Source organism: Equus quagga, chromosome 6 (genome assembly GCF_021613505.1).
Source record: "Equus quagga isolate Etosha38 chromosome 6, UCLA_HA_Equagga_1.0, whole genome shotgun sequence".
NCBI classification, from domain to species: Eukaryota; Metazoa; Chordata; class Mammalia; order Perissodactyla; family Equidae; genus Equus; species Equus quagga.
Genome location: NC_060272.1, coordinates 115961720 through 115981120, shown reverse-complemented (window position 1 = coordinate 115981120; position 19401 = coordinate 115961720). Strand labels below are relative to the sequence as shown.

General features: G+C 38.1%; 1 protein-coding gene across 4 annotated transcripts in view; it reads left to right on the top strand.

The window, feature by feature from the left end:
• The window catches only part of TTC39B (tetratricopeptide repeat domain 39B), a 134299-nt gene that overhangs the window by 105066 nt on the left and 9832 nt on the right, over nt 1-19401 (top strand). For all 4 annotated transcript variants that reach the window (XM_046665031.1, XM_046665034.1, XM_046665035.1 and 1 more), the window contains 8 exons: nt 657-765; nt 1337-1404; nt 1495-1554; nt 3265-3426; nt 4062-4153; nt 7204-7330; nt 10484-10592; nt 16187-16304. In XM_046665031.1, the coding sequence (XP_046520987.1) occupies nt 657-765; nt 1337-1404; nt 1495-1554; nt 3265-3426; nt 4062-4153; nt 7204-7330; nt 10484-10592; nt 16187-16304 (845 nt within the window). The remainder of the gene's footprint in view (nt 1-656; nt 766-1336; nt 1405-1494; nt 1555-3264; nt 3427-4061; nt 4154-7203; nt 7331-10483; nt 10593-16186; nt 16305-19401) is intronic.

Here is a 19401-nt window from a genome sequence, read left to right as displayed (position 1 = left end):
CTAAACTGGGCAATTGGTTGTTCCCCAAACAGGCTCTGTTCTTCTCTGTTGACGTGCTTCTGCTAATCTCTGCTTTGGATGTCCTCCTCAACCAGTATCCTCCCAAATAATGTTCTCTTGACAGCCTCTCCATCCATTAGTTTTGAGACAAATGTCATCAATTCCACAAAGTGTTCCCTTATCCTCTCCCAGTGAGACTGAAGTCTTCCTAACTCTCAGAATCATTTGTTTATCTTTCTTACGGCACTCACCAATTCTCATAAAATCATGTGCTCATGTCCTGTCTTCTCTATTAGTTAGAAAGATGTTTGAAGACATAGAACAATATTTGGTCCCAGTCACCATAGTGCCTTGCACTTAAATCCTCAATATGTTTTGATAAATTAATATTTTTTCAGAGAAATACAGCATTTCTATGAAATGAGCACTGCCTTTCTCCCTAGAATCACATGATGTAAAAGAATTTGTGAGATTGTGTTATGCCAGTTTAAAATGTAAAATTGGTTTCTGGTTAGACATTACCACTGTTCTAAGCTCTTAAAAAATTAACCGCGCTGTCCTGGAGGGTGGGGATGCATGAACTAGTATTTTAAAGTAGCTGAATGTGATCTTTTGGTAATGCTCTTCTCCTTCTAAAATGCATTTCATCCCCACAGGAATTGGGCCTCTTGCAGTTACGAGAAGGTGCATCAGGAAGAAGCATGAGGTCCTCACTATGCTGCTTAACTATCCTAGCTTTTCATACTTATATCTCCCTGATACTTGGTAAGGACTGGATTATATTTTACATCATTGAAAGTTGCTTACCTTTCATCTGAGTAAGAAAAAATTTAGAAAAATCACTAAGAGCTAGTAGGCTATGTCTGTTGACTCTTTTTTTTTTTGCATAAAGATGGAAAATAATGACATTTGTCATAATCACATTTGCAGAGGGGTGGAGAGTTTCCTTCATTGAATATTTTTTATCTGTTCTCAGGTGAAAAAAATTCGATACAGCTTGTTTAAGGTTATCTATTTGAGCATATTCATATTAGGTTTCTTTTTTAGTAGGAAATTAAATTTTGGGTTAAGTTAATATTGCTATGAAAACTAGAAATTCCAATTAGTAATCTAAGACAACCACTTCTGTGTATAAGAATTAGTCTGTTCAAGAGCCTTCTTAAATTAAAGTCATAGCTGAGCCTTGTTTTATTTCTCAAATTTAAGAATGGCAAATTAACAGTTTTCATCTTTTCCGTGAATAGGTCTTTGCTATATTTTAATGAAATTTGGAGAATTAATTATAAATATTTACTGTGTTTCCTGAAGACTGAGGCTTTTCCTGTTAAATTTCTAGGTACAGGAGAAGTGAATATCGTGGAAGCAGAGAGTCTCCTTGCACCTTTCCTCCGGGCGTTTCCAAATGTATGCTGAGAACTTCACGTGTATGTTTCAACCATAATCAGTCAGCCAGCATTGACCAGTGAACAGTCTGCTTTCCTCCTTTCTCCGCAGGGCTCACTCATGTTATTTTATCATGCCCGGATACAGCTGCTGAAAGGGAATGTGGAAGAGGTAATTTATTTGGGGGGAGTCATTTGGGGAGTTGTCCATATGGTGGAGTTGCATCACACACTCATTCGATTTAAGTGAATTCAGCTCTATGCACTAGACGGAAATTAAGGAAAAAATCTGTAATTCAAAAGCCAAAATTTAGTTTTGTGTATGCATTCCATTATATGTAGTAGATTACTGAACATAATCTACCTTTATTTGCACATAAAGTGTGTGAAGCCATTGTAGAATATACAAAATACGGGTGGGCAATTTAAGGGATTTTTTCAAAAAACTTTGACTATTATCAATTTCAGTATTACATACTGACTTTGGAATCTAGCCCCTGCGTAAGGTACAGCCCCCCTGTACTACATGTGTACTCCTCGTCAAAGGGAATTCCTCACTAAATCCCTTGAAGAAGAAGACTGAAGAGCCTTTCCTATAAATATACTTAGAAACAATTTTCTTCTACACCAATGGGGTCAAACATATGTGTTTTTCTTGATTTGGTTTTTTCTGCTTACAATACATCTTGGATTTCTTTCCAGGTCAGTATATCTGAATCTCTCTCATTCTTTTTGATGGCTGGGTTTCATTCCATGGGATGGATATACTATACTTGTTAAAGTGGCCACAATTGATAGACACTGGTTACTATAAACAATGCTGTTGTAAATATCATCATGTGTATGTTTCTGTGCACAGGTGTATTTATATAAGACAGATTCTGATAATTAGGATTTCTAGGTCAAAGATGTTTGCGTTTTGATAAATTCAGCCAAATTGCTCTCTTAACTTAAGGTTATTCCGTTTAAACTCCTGTCAAGATATGAGAATACTTGTTTCCAATGCTGTTTGCCAACTCTGGAGATTATCTATATATTTTATTTTTGGCCATGTGATGGCCGAAAAATGATAATCTGATTTTTTTTTTTTCTGAGGAAGATTTGCTTTCAGATAATATCTGCTGCCAATCCTCCTCTTTTTTTTAGATTGAGGAAGATTAGCCCTGAGCTAACATCTGTGCCAATCCTCCTCTACTTTTTTGTGCCTGGGACACCTCCACAGCGTGGCTTGTGAGTGGAGTAGATCCGCGTCCAGGATCCAAACCCACGAACCCAGGCCACAGAGGCAGAACATGTGGAACTTTAACCACTTGGGCCATGGGGCTGGGCCTGATAATCTGATTTTTAAATTTAACGTTTTCCAGTTTATAAACTTCTTCATATGTATATTTGTCACTTGTGTATCTTTTCCTTTGATTTGCTTATTCATATCTTTGGCAGTTTTCCCACTGAGTTCTCTTTTTATTAAGGATTTTATGAAATTATTGTATATGGGTCAATTCTTTGCCAGTTGTGTATGTAGTGATATATTCTCCCAGTCTGTTCACTGCCTTTATCTTTGTTTAAAATATATTTTGCCCTCTGGAAGTTCTGACTTTTATTGTCAGTCTTTTCTTAAAGGACTCCTGCGTTTTATATCTCGCTTGGGAAAGAACTTCCTTACTCCCCCATTATACAGTTCCACAGCCCTGTCACGAAGTGAAATAAAGAGGCAGAACTTAACTATCATTGCATGTGAGGAAAGGAACATATCATCGTATTGAGTGGCTTAATGTGTGCTGATTTTATTCTTTTTGTACAAAGTATTTTATGTATTTTTCCATTAGGTTATTATCTCCTTGTCTAATATCTGGATGATCAGCTTTATGCAATTGACTTATAGGCACAAGAGCTATATCGAAAGTGCATTTCAGTTCAAGAAGAATGGAAACAGTTTCATCATCTCTGTTACTGGGAGCTGATGTGGATTCATATGTTCCAACAAAACTGGATGGAGGCATATTACTATTCAGATCTGCTTTGCAAAGAGAGTAAATGGTCCAAGGTAAAGTGCAGTGCTCGCATTGATGTTGGGCTGTTTGCTGATAAGTGTCCAGGATGATTTTCATTTAGGACTGTCTGTTCAGTAGTTTCACACGGACACTGTTTTCTCAGCTAGGGATCTGTCAAAGGAGGAGCTATGCATGAGGTACCTACTGTTTATAAGCACTGTCCTCAGCTGTACGTGCTTTAAAAGCCATCCAAAGGGTCCTTTCGACAAAGAGGCTTTACCTCTGAAGATGAACTGCACTTATATTTAAAAGTTACTAAATATCAATAATCTTGGTAATTTTTTGTAGACATTCCCGTGCCCTGATGACAAGGCTTTTCATAATAATCAAAATTAATTCTGATCCATTTGTGAGAAGTTGGGAGAAATGAGATAGTCATCTCTTGTTCATTCTGTCCACTTTCTCACCCATGAACGCTATAGTTGTATAAAGGAAAATGATCAAAATTAACTGAAAAGTGTTGCTCTCCTTTGGAGTAAGCAATATAAGACTTTATTTCCTTTTATTTCTCTGATGCCTCTTAAGTATTATATCTGGAAGATCTGCAGGTCATTCCTGATTTGCAAAGTAGAAATGTCATGTACCTGGGGATGTTCTATAATTACTTGCTTTTCTTCTTTTCTTCAAGGCAACATATGTGTTCTTGAAAGCTGCAATTTTGAGTATGCTTCCAGAGGAAGAGGTGGTAGCAACTAAAGAGAATATAGTAACTTTATTCAGGTGAGCAAGACACTATTTCTGTAACAAACATCCTGAATGTATAGAGGAGCACACAGATACGTTTTCTTTATCTTTCCTTTAGTGCTTTCCCATGCTTCACCTTCATATCTTTATTTAATTTCTACTCATTTGATACAGGAAACCTTAACAAATATATTTTCCTAAGAGTCAAAATGTCATCCTTTTAACAAGATGACAGATTTTGCAGATATGCTGGTGTGATTGGGAATGTTGAGAACATACTATTTTTTGTTTTGTTATTGAGGCTGTGCTACTGCATTTTGAACACAGTTTCCTAAAACAGTATAGTTGGCAAAAGTTATTAACTATTGCTGTAAATAGAAGGTATTCTGTGATCAGATAAACTTAGGAAACAGTGTATGATGTATCCTTAGTTTTCATTAGTGTGTCAAAGATCCTGAGAAGCTCTGCTTTGATGTAATCCGTTTAACTTTGTTTAGACCAGTATCCATCCATCCATCCATCTATCCGTCTGTAACCTTCCTGTTGAACACTTACTGTGTGAAGGGTACTGTGTTAGATGCTGAATAAACAGGTATTGCTCATGTCCTTGTAGAGTTTATAATCTTGTAGTGCAACCAAATACCAATGAAATAATTACACAAATAATATATGTCCGATTTTTTCCTCCTATTTCTCTCACCATTCCTTCTTAGCATCTTTGTAAGCTCATCCTAGTTTATCCAGCTGTAAAATGTTGATGCTTTTTATTTCAAGGGTCAGTCTTAGAGGCTAGACCTTAAGAAATCTCAACTAAGCCAACTTTAAATTGCAAGTTCAGACTTCATGACTGAGCTCCACACCCTTATGTCCAGCTCCCGTTTGCCACCTTCACTTGGATATGTCAAAGTGTTTTAAACTCACCAAGTCCAGTCTTCCCTAGCAAAACTAGTGTTCTTCCTACATTTTATATATGTAGGTCAGAGGAAAAGAAAGGTCAGGGATGACTTAAAATGTTTCCCACAGAACAGAGTATAGCATTTATAAAAAGGACAAAGTATGTATTTAGTGACACAGAGATCGCTGATAACCCCAGCAGGAGCTAATAAGGTAATAGAATGGAGGTGGCAACCAGACTGGAGTTGGCTGAAGAGTGAGTGAGATACAAAGAAATGAAGAGAGTTGAGTGTAAATTCTTCGCTGGAACTTTGACTATGAAGGGGAAAAGAGAGAGAGAGAGAGAGACAGTCAGTTGGAGGGAGATGATAGTATTATCATAGAATATTTTAATGGGAGAGAGCTGAGCATTCTCAAAAACCACTGGGAAGGATGCAGTGGAGGAAGAGAAGTTGCACATACAAGCAAGAAATGGGATGAGTGATATTTGTAAGGTTCCTGGGAAGGCAGGGGGAGATCGAATCCAAAGCAGTGATGGCGAGATTGGCTTGATCTAGAAGGAGGACCAGGTCCTCCATTGTATCGGAAGGGAATACATACAGAATAGGTGCAGAGGTAGGCAGCTTGTGTGTGGTAGTATGAGATGAAGGACTTCCTACCTGATAACTTCTTTTTCTTTATGACATAGGACGCAGGGTCATCTGTTGAGGATGAAAGAGAAGGGAGGGGGCTGGAGGTCTAAGGAAGGTGGAGAATGTTTGAACTCATTATTGCAGAGTGGCACAGGGAGGTGATGAGAGAAACATAGTTGGGGGAATAGCAGGCAATGTGAGGGCCCATTCGAGGTTGCTGCTGATGAATTTACAGTGATACCAATCTGCTCTCAGTGCAGGTGTGGGGAAGATGGATACTGAGCTTCATCCAGATGAGCGCCATGACTGGGCAGTGGGCAAGGGAGTTAGGGCATGGGCCAGAGTGTGCAGAAGTAAATGACAGGGCAATCTAAGTAGGAATATGGAGGGACAAGGAGGAAGAAGGAGACTGCTGGATTGGAAGAAAGTGAAAGAGCAAGTGGACTGAAAGTCTTGCTAGAACAATCCAGTTAGAAAGAGGAGAATGGTGTTCAAGGGTGGTGTGCTTGAATTTGTGCTTTGAGCTGGAAAAGTTACAGGTGAGGAAGTGGGCTAGGCTATGACTGGGGGCCAGTGGCTGCGGTAGACAGGAGGAGACTCTGTGATCTTTAAATCGTAAGGTTTCATATCCAGTGCATGCTTCTGACCCCTCCCCACAGCCCCCACCTCACGTTCCCACTGCGTCTTCCACTGATGTTAGTGAACGCCAAATGATGGGCATTCAGGCTTAAAATCCGTATCCCCAAATTGTGCTCAGAAATAACCTAACACAAGCTCGTCCTCATATTGGAGTATTTTTTTTTCTCTTATTTCCTCTTATTCTTTCTTTCAGTGATGTAATTGGATATTTCCATGAATTCCCTCTTGCAACCTGTTTGCATTTACAAAATTATATGTAAGAAAGTGCTCCAGGAATGTGCAGTCTCCCCATCATACTCTCATTTTTATGTACTTGTGAATTTCATCATTGGACTTCCTTAGAATTTTGAGAGGAAGTTTGTAAACATGGTGCATGTCCTTAACTGATTACTTTGAAAATCACCTATGCTTGGGCAACATCTTCTCAAATCATCCTTTAATTGATGGCTGTCTTTTAAGCCACATTATTTTATAGATCTGTGTCATTCTGACAGGTAGGAATAGGAAATATACAATATACTCTCTTCCATCTCTCTGAGTTAGCACAATGTAAGTAGTTAGTTTGAACTCTTTCCTGCTTATTTATGGAAATTGCCAATTTTATATCCAGATTGCCTGGACTGTGTCGGTTAAGATATTAGCCTAGTTGGGTAGAAAGACATATGTGTCAATCAGGGATGCTCAAACTTGAGTTTGTATCTGCATCACCTGGAGGACTCATTAAAATCTGCGTTGCTGGCCCCAGCCTGGGAGTTGCTGCTTCCATAGGTCTGGGGTGGAGCCCGAAAGTCTGGTTTGGAACAGGGTTCCGGGTGCTGCTGATGCTGCTGGTCTGGGGAGCACAGCGTGATAACCACAGGTGTGAATAGTGTCTGTGTTCTAATGGCCTGTCCCTGGGGCTGGGGCTGGGGCTCTTCACAGACAGGTGGACAGCTTGAAGCAGAGAATTGCTGGGAAGTCCATCCCTACCGAGAAGTTTGCTGTGAGGAAGTCTCGCCGATACTCCCCCTCGTTGCCTGCACCTGTGAAGCTCATCTTGCCTGCCCTGGTATCAGCCTTTATTTTATTTACTGTTTGCATTCCAGAAATAAAATTGTTCACAGCGGCAGGGAGAATATCTAACTTTTGTTGTGAAGTTTAGCTCAATTAAAAACCATTGTAAGTGTTTTTTGTTAGGTGAACATTTATAAATAAATTCTTAATAATTCAATAATAAAATTATAGCTAATACTTTTTGACTAGTTGGTATGTTTCAGCATTATGATAAAGGCTATTTAAAAAAATATATCAAGCCAGCCCGGATGGCCTAGGAGTTAAAGTTTGGTGCTCTCACCACTTTGGTGGCTCAGGTTCATTTCCTGGTTGTGGAACCACACCACCCATCTGTCAGTTGCCATGCTGTGGCAGCAGCTCATGTAGAGAAACTAGACAGACTTGCAACTAGGCTATAGAACCATGTACTGGGGCTTTGGGGAGAAAAAATATATATGTATCATTTAATTCTTACAGTAACTCTCTGAGGGTAGTTTCTCTTTGTAGTCCCATTTAACAGATAAGGACATTCGGGCAGAGAGAGGTGAGTTGACTGAAGTGGTTTAGTTAATTAGAATGCAAGCCACCTATGTAATTTTACCTTTCCTAGCAGCCACATTGAAAATTAAAAGGTAGAAAATTAAAAAGGAAAAGGAAACATGAAAATCATTTTAAGACTATATTTTGTTTAACCCAGTATATGCACAATTTATCATTTGAACATGTAATCAATAAAAAATGAGATGTTTCACATTTGTTTATATGATACTAATTCCTTGACATCTGGTGTGTGCTTGACTCTTGGAGCACATCTTGGGTTGGCCACGTTTCCAGTGCTCAGGAGCCTTAAGCGGCTGGTGGCTGCTGTGTTTGACAGAGCAATGCTGGCATTCACATTCTTAGTCCATTTAGGCTAGACTTCATGAAAAGCATAATTTGAACTTAAATTTTCTTCATGAAGACTTCTTTAAAAAGTACTGAATATATCAAATTACTGTGGCTCTTCAGGGCTTTACTTTTGCATAGGTAGTCAGGTAGCACAGGAAACCCATTTAGTGCAAGCTGACGTCTCCACTCCTCCTTTGAGGTTTCCTGGGTTTCTTTTGTATCCCAGAGTTTATTCAATTCTTCCCCCTTGATGGTTATTTAGTTGTTTCCAGTTTTTACTATTACAAACATGCTACAATAAAAATTCTTTATATTCCTCCTTTTGTACATGGGCATATAATTCTCTGGGACCATTAAAATGGGATTCCTGGTTAAAGGATATACACATTTAATACTTTGACATCACCAAATTGCCCTCCAAAAACACTGTCACAACTTAAACTTCTACCAACAGTGTAGACATTTGTTATTTTAACTTGCATTTCCTTATTGGTGTGGTTGAACATTCTTTTCATGTGCTTGCTTATTCATTTTTATGTCTTCTCTTGTGGATTGTTGTTTATATACTTTCCTGATTTTTCATCAAGTTGCTTATTGTTTTATTACTGACTTGTAGAAGCTCTCTATATAGTCTACGAGAAAGAAAACTGCAGCCCCTAACAGGTGTCAGATAGCAGCTAGCCTGTACCTAGTATGTAGGTCCAGGTGTTACCTGCTTAAGATAAACAATCTCAAAGAATACCACCATCAGACCAGGTTATTCCGTGCCTGTGAGGAACAAGACAAAAACGTGACCACACTGTAGTCATATCTGAGCACAGATAAAAACAAGAACAGCGGGCAAATCACAAAAATGACGGGATATCCCCTTTCCCAGCTAATGTAGGGGCCTGCTGCTGTTTTACCACTTATAGCTTTTAGCTCCATTCCTGATTCGTTTCTCTGTCAAGTGATTTGCACTGGGAAATTTTCTCTTCCTGGGCCACAGAACTTTCCTGAAAATTTTCTGGAACGTCATAGTCCTTTCTCTGCCTTAGAACTTAGTGCTAGTGTGTACATAACTATATTTTGCTTTGGTTATTAAGAGTCCTGAGGAAGGTTAACTCACTGCACTTATTTTTCCAGTAGAATTGGCTTGAATTCGTGGTAACTAGGAATTTTATCAAAATCTATTTTTCATAAAAATCTCAGATATGAAGATAAAATATATTCCTTCTTCTGATAGAATATATTCCATCAATAAAAACAAAATTTTAAAAATCATCGATTAAAATAAATATTCCATTAATTATTGAATTGAGCTCTTACACCATGACCAAGAAGAAACTGTTAGATATAAAAGAAGTAGAGTGTTGTGATCTTAGTTTTCAGCGCCAGAAAGTAAACATGACTTTGTTGCCACTTTGCTCGAATGTATTTTCCTCATTTCCACCGCTTCCCTGTAAGAGGCTGTTCAAACAATACCTTTACCATATTTTAAAATTCATTTATTTCCAAGAAGATACGAATTACCCTGCTTATTTCGTGCCTTTCAAGATATGAACTGCACTACCAGGAAGATTAGAAAAATATTTTCAGGCAAGAGCACATTTGCTTTTGGTGCAAAAAAAATTCTCATCTGTTAGCCTATTAAATGTAATTTGCAATGAGAAATCATTAGTTTACATTTTCAGGGGCTGTCATTTAGCCATATGGCCTTTAAGTGAATGTATTTCCTGCATTTTGGAATGCGTTACTGGACTGTCACATGTTTTTAATGGTATAAAGGAACCTGAGCCCAGTAAAATATTTCCTGTGTTCATTTCCAGTGATGTCCTTGGAAATATTTTATGTAAACAATTGGCAGATATTTTTAAATGTTTCCCTTTACTTAAAAATAACAACAAAAATCCATGTTAAATAGAATTGTTCGCAGTACCAGTTTAAAATATTATATTTATTTCTGTATCTATAATTTGTTACCTTCCAAAGGACTGAATACCAGTAGGTGCTTAATAAACACTTGTTAAATGAATGAGTAAATTAATTTTGCAGTGAAAACATAATATACTATATATTGAATTACTTCACAGTTTAAAAGGCAAAAGGCCTATAATAAAATGAGAAAAGGGGAAATTGTATCACTAATTGCCAAATGACGAAAGCTGAGGAAAATGATCTCTAAATGTTGTCTTGAGTTCCCTAGCAACCAAGGCAAAACATGCATACATAGTTTCGTTGTTGTGAAGGACGCTGAGTAACCTCACATAATTGCCAATGGTTTTTTATTCTTCCTCATTAGGAAATGATGTATGTGTGGAATGGTTTTCCAATAGTGAGCAAAAGAAAAGACCTTTCTGAAAATCTGTTGGTAACTGTCGAAAAGGCTGAGGCAGCTTTACAAAATGAAAGTAAGTATGGAAAGTTAAAGCCTGGGAGTCTTAACCATTACCACTTAATAATACAATTAATTTCCAATTTCTGTGTATTCCATCCTAGCCTTATTTTTATAGTTACAATCATAGTATACCTGGACATACACTAGCCTGTTTCTTTTCATTTAACATATCATAAATTTTTCTTTATTGAGGTATAATTGACATATAACATTATTAGTTTCAGGTGTATAACAGAAGGGTTTAATATTTGTATACACTGTGAAATGATTGCAACAATAAGTCCAGTTCACATTTGTCACTGTACATAGTTGCAAAAATTTTTTCTTGTTAGAGAACTTTTAAGATCTACTCTCTTAGCAACTTTTAAATATGCAGTACAGTATTATTAACTATAGTCACCATGCTGTACATTGTTAGATCCTCATGACTTATTTCTTTTATAACCAGAAGTTTGTACCATTTGACCTCCTTCACCCGTTTCACCCTATCCCCACTCCATGTCGTTGGCAATTACCAATCTGTTCTCTGTATCTATGATGAGCTTGGTTTTTTTTTCTCTTAGATTCCACATCTATGTGAGATCATATGGTATTTGTCTTTCTCTGTCTGACTTATTTCACTTAGCATAATACCCTCACGGTTCATCCATGTTATTGCAAATGGTAAGATTTCATTCGTTGTGTGGCTGAATAATATTCATTGTGTATGTATACCACATTTTCTCATCCATTCATTCATAGATGGACACTTTGGTTGTTTCCATATCTTGGCTCTTGTAAGCAGTGCTGCAGTGAACATGGGACTGCTTATATCTCTTTGAGTTAGTGTTTTTGTTTTCTTCAGATAAATAACCAACAGTGGAATTGCTGGATCATATGGTAGTTTTATTTTTATCATCAACTTTTTAATTGTTGCTAAATAGTTGTTTAATAATTTCAAAAGTTTCATAGCACTCCACAGAGCTAATCTAACATAATTCAATCAACTCTTTCAGTATTGTTGGGCGTTTAGGCTGCTTTCCATATTTAAAATAATTCTAGCTTTAAAATGCCGTCAATAAGGAGAAGTAATAAAAAAGAATGAAAGCTGAATCAGTGGGCTTTCTGCTAACAAGGTAAAAGTTCCGGGCTGGATAGCTAAGAATCCAGTAGAACAAGGAGCAGTGCTGTTTTGAGGGCACAGATCCCCACCCCCCATCAGCCATCTTGCGAATACAAACCGGTGGTCATAGGGAGAGCGAACATAGGTGAGTGAACATTCTGCTCTACTATTGAAAAAAAAGTCACATGCAAAGGGTGAGCCATATCACCTTCCCATCTAAAAGGGAGTATTTTTGCAAAAAATCATTGTTCCCTTTCTCTTCTTTTTCCTCCCTCTTTTATAGAAAAGTTGTAACACTTCAGCCCCTTATGAGCTGGAGGTTGGGTATAGAAGCCAAAATGTTGAGGTATTCATCTTCACAGACTGATAATTCGCTTTGGTTTCTGGGCACCAGGGACACAAGCGGATGAGGAGGCTCACGAAACTGGGACGGAAAAGTGGAATCTAAAGTTAATATTTAACAAAGCACCGAAGGAGCGTATGTATAAGTATGGACTACAGACTCACTCTATGGCCATTTCAGACGTTATGTGTTGTTCTAGATGTGCCATCACTAACATATTTTCTACATAGTTTTTATTAGTATGGAGTTGTGATAAACTTCCTTACTATTTTTTGAAATAATTGTGTCTTTTTAATTTTTAATTGTGAGATGCACACAGCATCAGATTTACCATGTTAACCATTTTTAACGGTACGGTTCACTAGTAGGTATATTCACATGGTTGTGTAACCAGTCTCCAGAACTTGTTCACACCCATTAAGCAATAATTCCCCATTTCCCCCTGCCCCAGTCCCTGTAGTATTTCATTGGATGTATATAGTACCACATTTTGTTTATCCATTCCTCCACCCACGGACATTTGGGTTGTTTCCACCTTTTGGCTATTTTGAATAATACTTCTTTGAACATGAGTATACAAATATTTTTTTGAGACCCTGCTTTCAATTCTTTTAGATATATGCCCATAAGTGGAATTGCTGGATCATATGGCATTTCTATTTTTAATTTTTGGAGCAAGTGCCATACTGTTTTCTACAGTGGCTGTACCATTTTACATTCCCACCCACTGTACACAAGGGTCCAATTTCTCCACATCCTTGTCAACACATGTAATTTTCTGGGTTTGCTTATTTCTTTGTTTGTTTTTGGTAAGAGCTATCCTAATGGATGTGAGGTTATTTTTATTATTTTTAATGTGAAATAATTTCAAAAAGGAAAACTATTTCATTTTGAGTGGAAAATCAACACAAAGTCACATCATTTTGAAAGTTAAATTAAAAGAAACTCCATGAAAGTTCACCTTAAAAATGAGATGTCACAGAATGCAATTCTGTAAAATCCATTTGGGCTTTTGAACAAATTTACTAGTATTCATTTTTTTTCAACTAATTTGGCCAGTTTTCATTAATTTGCTCATTTTAACATACAGGTTTCCCATATTAGATATAAAATTATGATAGGTAAAGAAAGCATCATTCCTGCCATTAATGGAATTATCTATAATTAAAACCCACATATCCACAAGTTAAATGGAAAAATGAATGTTTTAAAATAAGTGCATTTGTAAAAACTAGGAAGTAAGGGAAAACTTTCTATTAAGTGAAAACATAGACTATTTTTTTCTCTAGAAAAGTAGGCCAGCTTGCTTCTGTTTTCCTTCAGAGGTAAGGGTTTTGGTTCAGTAGAATAAATTCTGATGTTTGAATATGCATCCTTTGTGTATAGACGAATATGTACCACCAGAGGGTGGGGTCTTTGTATGTTACGAAGTCCTGAAGGACCACTGGGTTTTTTCTATTTGTGCAGGCTCTTCACTCCCTAACCCTAAATTTATTTTGCTCCTCTGTTGGTTAGGGGAAAAAATTAAAGCAGTAATATGTGTATTAGACTGTGCAGGTAGAATGCAATAGAGGTTTAGAAAACCAGGCCTCTCCCTCCATCCTCTTTCCTCTTTTAATGACATGTTGAGATGAGAGGCTTTAGAGATCCTCCAGCAGGGCTGAGGGAAGCTCCGACAGACACGCCATACTTCTTACAACTCTGTCTTTGTCTATCTTCCTCTTGGTAAAAAAAAAAAAAAAAAAAAAGTTGGTTTCTTTTCTGAAGATCACCTTTGCCAGATGTTGTACATGAAATTTATGATGCTCTCTTCCAGGTCTGTTGTTTTATGTAGGAAGATTAACTGATTCCCCCTCCACACCACCCCCTTTCCCCCTCTCATGACCTTTTAATAATTAAGCTCCTATCTTTCTGAGTCAGGGAAAAAAATCCAAAATTGGGAAATGGAGTGAGTTTGTAACCCTGAGGTGTCTTCAGCCTCCACCCTAACCCCCTCCCCTCCCACTGTTACGGGGAATTGAATGTGGTTTTGCTTCTACCTTTGACAGGTGTCTCTAAAGTAAAAGATGGTCATGGATACAATTGGTGTTCTGCTCTGACAATGCCGTAGTTTTGAAAGACTGACCACAGATACAAAGGGAGGATACTGTTTAAAGAGAAAAATGCTTGCTAGTATGCCTGGAGTCAGTATTTGCTATTAACTCCATCAGTGTTTCATTTGAAGTCTAACAAAATTTAGCACTAGCCAGAAGTTGGTACAGAAATTCCTCTCTGACTATTTGTTGCCATTAATTTGCTTGATGGAATTATATAGCAAACATAATCAGAGTCACATAAAGAGGAAAGTGTTACTTCCTTTCTGGCTTTTCACTTTCTAAATCTATTTTCAAATTTTTCTTTTGTTGCATTTGAACTAGCTTCTCAAAAGTTCAGTGGAGATATTTGTGTGGTTTAGGCCTTAAACTTGCTTTTTCTTCAGCCTACCCTCTGTTTTATTATTAAGTTCAGCAGATCTTTGGAGATGAAAAAATGTGCTCTGGTAGCATTATCATGTAATTTTCTTGGAATGTAAAATGGAAACTCTCTGATGAAATGTTCACCCACGCACTCACTCATGAGGTTGAGAATCATGATAAAGCTTTCATTTTTTAAGGGAAAATAATCATCTGACAAAGTACTCTGTGGTCTGAGGGAATAAGGGTTTTACTTTTAAGGTTTTTGGAGGAATGAGGTGCTTTTGAACCCATTTTCCGTATCCCTAACTCGTGATCTAAATAAAGCTAAGTGTGGCTTTATTGGTACTTTAACCTTCCATCGTGTTGTGTCTATTCCTCAGCAAAATTGTTCACTGAGCACCAGAATGTTGTGATAACACAAACTGTCATAAGATGCATAGAGTGATGCTAAAATGATGCTAAAAACTAGTATCCAGTACGGACCTTCAGGTTTTGGTTCTAGGCCTGGGAAGATATTGTTCTTGGATGTATACTTCAATCAGCATCCGTGATAAGATTTTTTGGTAGAAAAATGGTCCTTAAGTGTTAGGAAAGGTAATGTGGTATTATCTGTGATTTTCTTGGTAAATGACCTATCAGAGCTTGGAAGTGAGATGTGAATATCAGCTATGTTCAGCACCTAGTTGTAAAGTGACCCCCTTCTAGTTGGTTAAGTATCATCATTAACCTCCCATATATAAGCAATTTACCGGCTAAAGCACCAGCCTGTGTTCACGGTGAGTTCTGAGGTTTGTACCGAAAGCAGGAGGATTCCAATAAGAGGGACCCCCAGGGCCTCATTAGTTTGGTTCATTTCCCCCCTCCTCGCTTTGTCACAGCCTGAGATGTATAAATTATCAGTCTGTCTTGCAACGCTGCCTTAGTTGCACGGAACTTGCAAAAAACCCCAAATTCAAAAGTGGTAGGTGTGAGATGGCTACCTTTGTCACATAGATGTCACACATCATATGGTTCCTTCTGTTAAATACTCTACAGCCCTGGGCTGAAAGGGCAAAAAGTGATGAAAGAAAAACCTCCCATTAGTCTCAAGCAGTTAGAAGTTTGTGAGGATTTTAGGTACCTCGCATGTCCTTCGGAACCATTTTGTCTAATTTTATGATATAATTTCTCTCCGAAAGAACATAACCGGGGAGAATTGATAAGTTGTAAACATAATGATCTGGGGAGGGTTTTCTGTGTCCTGAATTTTTAATCAGGAGGAAGCCATCTGCTTCCCCATATGGGAGTGTTATCCTCTCCAGCACGGAGCCAACACGGTTAGACGCCAGAACCACAGGAAGAGGCAGCCCTCATGCTCCTCATGGCTTTCCCTTTTAGAGAGTTAATAAAGCTCGTACTTTATTTAGAGTTCAGATTTCCTATTGTTATATCTAAGGTCATGTAACTCAGAATAGGAGAGCCTGAAAAATTTTTTTAGGTGACTAGAGCGAACCCTTTAATAAAATGATGTATTAACGTGGTAAACTCAATATTTTAGCTTAAAATATTTCCATTGTATTTCATTTAGCGAGGCATAGCAAATGCTAAAAATATTTTCCTTATTTTTAAACGATCCCTCTGAACCCTAATCGCTCTTAGTTCTTCCTCTTAATTAGGAGTTTAAAAAGTCTTTTTCTTTTTGTGTGTGGTTTTTGTTTTGCGTGAAGCCTTGACTGACTACTCTGTGGATGACGAGTGTTTGGTGAAGCTGCTGAAAGGATGCTGCCTCAAGAACTTACAGCGGCCCATGCAAGCGGAACTGTGTTTCAATCATGTTGTCCAAAGGTAAAACCAGACATGGAAACCAACCTGAGTGTACCTTGTGACTTCTGGGGAATCGCTGTGAGGAGGAGATGCTTTTGTCTCCTGCTGCTAACCTTTGACTTGGTGTCACCAGAAAGAGAATCCAGTAGTCTTTTCTTATAATCTAAGTGGAACACGGCTTTATTATGCATTTCCACTTGGTGTTGAAAGGTGGCACGTGAAAACTAAATTTATGGCCAGGCTATCAGGTGTCTGTCTAAACTCTGGCCATGATTACTGAACCTCTGACAGTTTTTCAATTCATGCATTTGTTTTTCCATTCATTTATTCCACAGATATCTGAGCACCCACTCTGTGCCAGAGACTGTGCTGGATCCTAGGCGTTCAGAGTTGAGTCAACAGACTGGCCATCACTGTGATAATAATTGGGCAGGGAGAAAAGACATGCGATGAACACAATAACTGTTTCTCTTTTGGCAAAGGGCATTTTTTCTGTATATAAATGAGGGTTTGTTCTGGTTTTCCTGATAGCATTATTGATGATATCCTGCTCCTTACTCAGTAGAGAGTTGAGTCAAAGTTCTGATGCCTGGCCCTCTTCTCTATATCTGGAGTCACAAATGAAAATATCTACAAGGGCCGAACAAGTAACCTTACTGAGTGACCCCAGGAGTAGGGATTGTAGGCACTGTAGATTGGGAAGATCGTGCGTTCTCTCTAAGGAATGCAGCCACTCCTTAGCTCTAAGTGATTATTGCTCTGTATGATGTAGGCCCAGTAGCAATAATCCCCACAATTTTTCATGAAAAGCCTGGAATGTAGATTTTATGTAAAATCTCCCGATTTTTAAATATTTGCTCAAAGTTTTCAATAACACTGTAAGCCGAGTAGATCACAGCCACACATCGCCAGTTGACATCCTCTGTTCCATATCATATGCCTTTCCACTCATGGCCACTGATCCCCTTCTTTCTACAGTATTTTATGAGAATGGAGGAGGACTGGTGTTCTTATAAGAAGAGGAAACAGACCATGTCTATTGTCCAAATAAGTAATATACTGTTTTTAGTAAACATGTTAAAGTATCCATTGAGTTCTATTTTATTGGTGTTTTTATAAGAATCAAAAGGATGACCCATTTGTGCGCTTTGTTGTGTTTATTGAACCTGTAGTGAATTGTTTGCTCCTGTGTTTTATAATTTGGATTGTGAGCTAACCTTCAGTGGGGTTTTATCTTGAGACGCCTATGAGGCTAGGATTGACGAAAAGTGGTTTTCCTTTTATTTCTGCCAGGTGCCCCAAAGGCTTTTCCAGCCCTGGCCCACTTTCATGTTAATTTAATTGCTTACAGCAGGTTCTTGGATCATTTGGGCAATGTGAATTTGAATTGTATCTGTGTGCGGGCAGGCCTATTGGTTATTAATTTCCCAAGGAATGTGTTTTTCCTTCCCACCTGAAACACAGGCCAAGGAGCCGAGTGCCCTTGTCTTTGTCCTGTGCCAGGGGGTGTTTTTCTCTAATCCACTCTTTCTCTAATGGGATAGGGCCCCAGCTTTATATAGAGGTCTCAGCCCCAGCTCCCTGCTCTATCTGGGCTCAGGACCTCATCTCCTGGATGGCCAGTGACACACAGCCCTGGTCGATTCAGGCTGAAGCAGACCCCAGGACTGCTTTGGCATCATGCACACACTTAGAGACTGGCTTTTTTTTCTTTTCAGCTGAAGAGTTCTTTTTATGTTCTTGTGCGCTGCACTATGCATTTGAAAGGGTGTTATCCATATTTTTTTCCAGTGCTTCTAGATGGTTTGTAGTCAGAGAGTTTTGATAATATTACTGAAAACAGAAGTGTTGACCACTTCTTTATTGATGGTTTTTAGCATAATCAGACTTAACAATACAAAGGGAGTTGAACCTTAGTAAAATGTAATACAGCGTTCCTATTTCTAAATGGAGTCATTTCTTCATGTTCAGGAGGATGATCTTGTCTTTCCCAGAGTTAATCTTGGAAGATCTCATACATTCATCTACTGAAGGGGCAGTAAACAATCCTCAGGGCTGGATGTAGATTAAGGAATAAAGTAAAAGATTAATATATATATTTTTTAATGGTCTTTTTTTTTTATTGTGGTAACATTGGTTTATAACATTATATAAATTTCTGATGTACATCATTATATATTTAGATTTCTGTGTAGATTACATCATGTTCACCACCCAAAGACTAATTACGATCCATCACCACACACATGTGCCTAATCACCCTTTTTGCCTTCCTCCCTCCCCACTTCCCCTCTGGTAACCACCAATCCAATCTCTGTTTCTATGTGTTTGTTTGTCATTTTTATCTTCTACTTATGAGTGAGATCGTATGGTATTTGACTTTCTCCCTCTGACTTATTTCACTTGGCATAATACCCTCAAGGTCCATCCATGTTGTCACAAATGGCTGCATTTCATCATTTCTTTTGCCTGCGTACTATTCCGTTGTGTATATATGCCACATCTTCTTTATCCATTCGTCCCTTGGGGGGCACCTTGGTTGCTTCCAAATCTTGGCTATTGTGAATAATGCTGCAATTAACATAGGGGTGCATGTATCTTTATGCATTCATGTGTTCATGTTCTTGGAAAAATACCCAGCAGTGGAATAACTGGATCATATGGTAGATCTATTCTTAATTTTTTGAAGACCCTCCATACTGTTTTCCATAGTGGCTGCACCAGTTTGCACTCCCACAAGCAGCGTATGAGGGTTCCCTTCTCTTCACATCTTCTCCAACACCTATTGTTTCCTGTCTTGTTAATTATAACCATTCTGACAGGAGTGAGGTGATATCTCATTGTGGTTTTGATTTGCATTTCCTTGATTGTTAATGATGTTGAACATCTTTTCATTTGCCTGTTGGCCATCTGTATATCTTCTTTGGAGAAATATCTGTTCAGATCTTTTGCCCGTTTTTAAATTGAGTTGTTAGTTTTTTTGTTGTTGAGATGCATGAGTTCTTTGTATATTTTGGATATTAACCCCTTATCAGATACATGGTTTGCAAATATCTTCTCCCAGTTGTTAGGCTGTCTTTTCGTCTTCTTGATGGTTTCTTTTGCTGTGCAGAAGCTT